The sequence below is a fragment of the Palaemon carinicauda genome, chromosome 6, assembly GCF_036898095.1.
Source record: "Palaemon carinicauda isolate YSFRI2023 chromosome 6, ASM3689809v2, whole genome shotgun sequence".
Classification (NCBI taxonomy): domain Eukaryota; kingdom Metazoa; phylum Arthropoda; class Malacostraca; order Decapoda; family Palaemonidae; genus Palaemon; species Palaemon carinicauda.
Window position 1 is genome coordinate 41,432,171 of NC_090730.1, and position 5,636 is coordinate 41,437,806.

The window sequence follows — 5,636 nt, forward strand, 5'->3', positions numbered from 1 at the left end:
TATAAATCTTACAGTCCAATTCATTACCTATTCTGATTATTCTTTTCACCCATTTCTCTGAAAACTTTCCCTCTTCCAAAAATACATAACAAACCCTTGTCAGTCTCCTAATCCTGCAATCAATACTGTACTACAGCATCTCAATTGTAATCCCATCAATACTTATTTCAATCTCTTCACTGCCTTCTCTACATACAATAATTTCCAGTCTATTCCACAGACTTTCTCACCCTTACATAATCTTCATCGGTATTGGATCAGTCATCTCTGCTTCTCCTGTATTTTTCAATTTCATAAAATTTTAAGAGTAAATATACCATCGACACAGGGATGCTCTCCCATTCGACAATATTTTTCCATTCGCAACTTTTATTTTGAGCTCTATTTTTTCATTAACTTTTATCTCTGCCTTCTTTATACTCTCCCTACAATTCATTATTAGGTTATAGACTTGTTAGTTTATCTAAGTTTCTATTTCATTTGGTTTTAGAATTCTATTCTAATTTCTTCTCACCCCATCTTAGTTGTTACTCAAATATGACACAGTATATGGATTTTTTATATGGTTTCCATGATTTACTTATTGTAGTCTGAATCCTTCATTGACTTTATATATCTCCATTATCGTGATATATCTCTTTATAAATGCTCTTTAATTCAACGGCATTTAAGGTCTTTCATGAACGACACAAACGACGCCAAATTTCTCACGAGACTAGTCAATCCCACCCACCCCACCTCATACCAAAATGTTTCTATGTAAATCTGGGTCTCTCCCAAAATCTAATCAATTGGTAGTCACAAAATTCATCCTTCATAGTATTTTCGTTGAAATATAGACACGTTTTTGTTGTAATTATTATTATTATTATCATTATTATTATTATTATTATTATTATTATTATTATTATTATTATTAATAATTTGCTAAGCTACAACCCTAGTTGGACAATCAGGATGATATCAGCCTGAAGGCTCCAAGATGGAAAATAGCCCAGTAAGGAAAGGAAATAAGGAAACTACATGATAGATAATTAACAATCAAAATAAAATATCTTAAGAACAAATACAAACAGATAATCAAAGAACATGTACTAAATAAGCATACTGACATAATTATATCCCTCAACTTTGAATTGAGATATTAATAATAATAACATTAGAAACAACAACAACAACAACAACAACAATAATAATAATAATAATAATAATGATAATAATAATAATAATAATAATTAAAACAAGCAACAGCGGCAATGATTAATAACTGCTTCCTTTCCCCCTATTTATGTATTAAGGTCCAGTCACACATGCATGTTCTCACCCGGTATGTGCTCCCGTATGCCCATACGCGGCCAAACGTGCGTTTTAACCACGCTCACACAGGTATTGAATTGTGCCGCATAACGTTGCACCTACGTTGCACCTACGCACGTCAGTATGACGTTAGTACTGCGTTAGTGTGACGTAGTGCGTGAGTGGCAGCCGTTGTGCGTTGTACTTACGTTGTGCATACGTTATGTGGACCTACTGTATGAACATACTTCCAGGTAGTACGTGAAGGGTCACGCAAGCATAACGTCTTTACTAGGTATGGTGACGTAGGTGGTACGTCAAGTGCCGTCAGAGCTACGTCAGAGCTACGTCAGAGCTACATAAGAGCTACGTCAGAGCAACGTCAGAGCTACGTCAGACTTTCGTCAGAGGTATATCAGCGCGAGGTTGGTGCCAGGCATGCCTCCTCTATACTCCCAGGTATAAAAAGGGTGCTGGGCGGTACCTGACAGTCATTAACCATCCAACCTTCACCAGAGCAGCACTATGGACGACACCATGAGAGATTCATTAGCTTTGCTGAGGGGCCGGCATAGGGGCAATGCTAAACTCCAAAAAGCCCTGAAACTGTATGTGGTACTCAAGGTGACCAAAGCAGTCGTCGACTACTGTGAAGAACAACAAGAAGCACAGAAACGTCGCCGAAAACGACGGAGGGTATGGGTGGAGCCCTATTTGCAACGTCGGATGGAACAGGGTCACTACAACAACCTGATGGAGGAATTGGCCAACGAAGCTCCTGAACTGTTCAAGAATTACACCAGGACAAGCAAAGCCCTGTTTGATGAGATTGTTGAACGCGTTACGCCGCACATCAAGAAGCAAAAAAAATGGTGGAGAGACCCCCTCGAACCTGGCCTGCGTGTTGCCATCACACTACGGTTCCTAGCAACAGGGGACAGCTACATGACTCTGCAGTACAGCTTCAGAGTTCCCCACAACACCATCAGCGGCATTGTACCAGAAACCTGCCGTGCAATTGTCGCCGAGTATGGAAGTGAAGAGCTCCGAACACCACAGACACAGGCGGAATGGCTCCAGGTTGCAGCGGGCTTTTGGGACAAGTGGAAGTTTCCCAACTGCATAGGTGCCATTGACGGGAAACACATCCGCATCAAGAATCCACCTGGAGGAGGGTCTTACTACTATAACTACAAGAAGTTCTACTCAATACTCCTGGTGGGCATCTGCGACAGCCAATACAGATTCCTCTACGTCGACGTGGGTGCCATAGGGTCCGAGTCAGATGCAGGGGTGTTCGCCCACACACAGCTGAAAGAGCTGGTTGAGCACTGTAAGGCCCACATCCCCCCTGCAGGACCTCTACCAGGCGATACTGATGGCAAGAAGTGCGACTACTTCTTCGTTGGAGACGATGCCTTTGCCCTTCGACACTATATGATGAAACCATACCCACTTCGGTCGCTGACGGTTGATGAAAGGATCTACAACTACAGGCTGAGCAGGGCACGTCGAACAATTGAGAATGCCTTTGGGATCATGGCCAATAGGTTCCGGGTCTTCCACACACCCATATGCCTCTGACCCGATAATGTTGAAGCTGTAGTGATGGGAGCGTGTGTGTTGCACAACATGTTGCGCAATAGAGTACTTTCGGCCAGCAGCCTGAGCGATGCGGAGGATCCCAACACACACAACATGGTAGATGGAGACTGGAGAAACTACCCACCTGTTGGCACCCCATTACCATCTATTCATGGCCGTGCCAATGCTGCCATTGCAATTGCCCAGAGGAACTATCTGAAGAAGTATGTGACGTCACCCCTAGGAGCTGTTGCCTGGCAAAACAATATGATATAATAATACATTGTACCACACTATGTACTGTAAATACCCAATAAAACAAAAAAACCAAACATGTGTTTCTTTTTCTTATATTAGTTTGTTTATAATTATGTTATATTATTTTATATTATTTATTTATAATATATTTATTTTATATTTATTTCTTTATATTTTATATTTATTTCTTATTGCCTAATAACTGTTAATAGGAGAAGGAAAAATGGAGTAAACTCAAAATAAACATTTATTTATTCCTTTCAAATTATTGTGTACATTTTGTTTTATTACATAAATTTTATAAGCTGAAGGAAAAATGGAGTAAACTCAAAATAAACATTTATTTATTCCTTTCAAATTATTGTGTACATTTTGTTTTATTACATAAATTTTATAAGCTGAAGGAAAAATGGAGTAAACTAAAAATAAACATTTATTTATTCTTTTCATATTATAATAAAAGCTAAAAGTCCGCTGAAGAGGTCGGCGTATGCAGTGTTGTAGTACTTTGTTGCGGAGGAGCCTTTGCTGGAGTATAGGCTGTGGAGGCTTGGCCCGGCAGCTGCATGTCCATCAACAGGGACATGTTGAGGTCGGTGGTGTTGTTTTCAGGAACCCCAATGCTGCTTGTAGAAGGGCTCCTGAGGAGATACGGTTGCTGCAACAATTGCAGCTGCTGGGGGGTAACCGATGTCACCGCTGGTTGGCCCTGCTGCTGAATGGAAGGGAATGTGGCAGGGAATGTGGCAGGGAGCTGTGGCACTAGTTGTGGCTGTTGCTGTTGTGGCTGTTGCAGCTGTTGTTGCAGCTGTTGCAACTGCTGCAGCTGTTTTGGCTCCAACATTAGTAGTTGTTGCTGTTGCTGTTGGGGCTGGGCCTTGGGCGGAGAGGGGGCAGGGCAGTACTCAGAGTTAATTATGTGGTACTTTAGGTCATGTGAGGCCATTTCAGCACCTTGTTTGGTCGCCTGCTCATATTTTCTGAGGCAGGCAGTGATCTCCATCCTGAAGATGGGCATCAGGCTTGGCCCAACCTTCAGTAGCATGGGGAGCAACGATTCCAAAAAGTGCCTCGCCGCCTCTGTATCCCTGTCCCCACTCAGCTCCTTGAACTCCGACAGGAAGTGTTTGGCCACATCGATTACCTAGGAAGAAAATTACCCAATCGAATAGATTCTAAAATTCTAAAATTAGTTGATTTAATGAATGTAATTAGATGCAGTTGTATTACTAGTCAATAGTAACCATAAAAACATGTTTTTTTTAATTAGTTGAAACTTTACGTAGTGAATACCTTTGTACAGATTTCTTTTGGGTTTTTATTTCATACAAAATTTAGAACTTTATTACTACTATACCTGCCTTCATTTTAAACAAAATTAAAACACAACTCACCGAGTCAATTGCCGCTCCTGGCTTCATTGGGGGGTGCTTCCTGGTTCGGGATTTTCTTGGAACCTTGATTGCAGGCACAACCACTACCTCCTCGTCCTCGCTGGCCGGCGAGGGTGTGTCCGGGTCGCCATGAGAAACCCCTACCCCTGTAGTCGTTGCGGTTGTTGTGGTTTTTGTGGCTGCGGTGGTTCTGGTGGATTGGCAATCAATTAAAATGCACGGTCAAATATGCATATATAGTTTAGATTAACAAACATATTTTAGGTTAATTTTTTTTATTTCACTAAAGTGTATAAATTAGTTTGTTGACTTGGTACGTTTTTATATAGTTTAAATTAACAAACATATTGTAGGTTAAATTTTTTTTAATTTTACTACATTGTATAAATTACTATGTTGACTTGGTACATTTTTATATAGTTTATTATGAAATTATTAACAAACACATTTTAAGTTAAAAAATTGACTCACCGTTGGTAGACCTAGTGTGGCCGTTTTGTGTTGGCGTACTATGTGCGCCTTGAGGAAGGGGAACAGCTCAAGGATCCATCTCTCTCGGTCCGTGTGCCTCTTGGAGCCCGTCGCTTGGCCGCTGAGGGAGCTGAACCAGGTCCGGAGGTCGGTCCCTGAGACTGGGGGTTCCAACTTGGCCCCTTGTTCCTCCCAGGCCCTGGCGATTTTGGCCTTGTCCTTGTAGGCCGTCTTGCCCCTGTTGTAAATAAACTCGCCCTCCACCTCGAGCCACTGGGCCAGGGCCCTCTCCTGGGCATCAGTCAGGATCACTGAGGGGTTCTTCTTCCTCCTTTTCTGTTTCTTTTGAAGAGCAGGAGCAGGGCCCTCGCCCTGAGAGTTGGACGAATTCTCCTGCGGGCTCCTATCCCTCCTCTCAAACACAGCAACGGCCGAATCATTAAGGAGCAGCTCAACAGAGGGTGATGAAGCTCTGCCTGAAGGAGGAGGGGGGCCTTCGTCGTCCTCGGCACCGACAGGCGAAGAGGGATTGTCCTGAAAATCACTGGGGAGGTCATGGGCAGGGGTAGAGGTGACAATGGGCCTCTTCAAGCCCTTGGACCCTTTACTTCCCTTTACCATGTTGAATAATAA

General features: G+C 42.4%; 2 protein-coding genes across 2 annotated transcripts; one reads left to right on the forward strand and one right to left on the reverse strand.

Moving 5' to 3' along the window:
* Nucleotides 1–1,821: 1,821 nt before the first annotated feature.
* On the forward strand, nucleotides 1,822–2,880 carry LOC137642965 (uncharacterized). The gene has a single exon (XM_068375826.1). It carries the CDS (start codon nucleotides 1,822–1,824, stop codon nucleotides 2,878–2,880), a length of 1,059 nt encoding a protein of 352 aa, XP_068231927.1.
* A 721-nt stretch (nucleotides 2,881–3,601) lies between these two features.
* On the reverse strand, nucleotides 3,602–4,559 carry LOC137642074 (mediator of RNA polymerase II transcription subunit 15-like). The gene is made up of 2 exons (XM_068374629.1): nucleotides 4,533–4,559; nucleotides 3,602–4,282 (listed from the first exon to the last, which is right to left on the reverse strand). Exons 1-2 carry the CDS (start codon nucleotides 4,557–4,559, stop codon nucleotides 3,602–3,604), a joined length of 708 nt encoding a protein of 235 aa, XP_068230730.1.
* Between the last annotated feature and the right edge of the window lie 1,077 nt (nucleotides 4,560–5,636).

Bases quoted from the DNA above. Each gene is read 5' to 3' on its own strand.
- LOC137642965 (XM_068375826.1), top strand. From the start codon at position 1,822: ATGGACGACACCATGAGAGATTCATTAGCTTTGCTGAGGGGCCGGCAT.
- LOC137642074 (XM_068374629.1), bottom strand. From the start codon at position 4,559: ATGAAGCCAGGAGCGGCAATTGACTCG. The intron at 4,283-4,532 runs GTGAGTTGTGTT...TTTTCTTCCTAG, and splicing joins CAGGAGCGGCAATTGACTCG to GTAATCGATGTGGCCAAACA.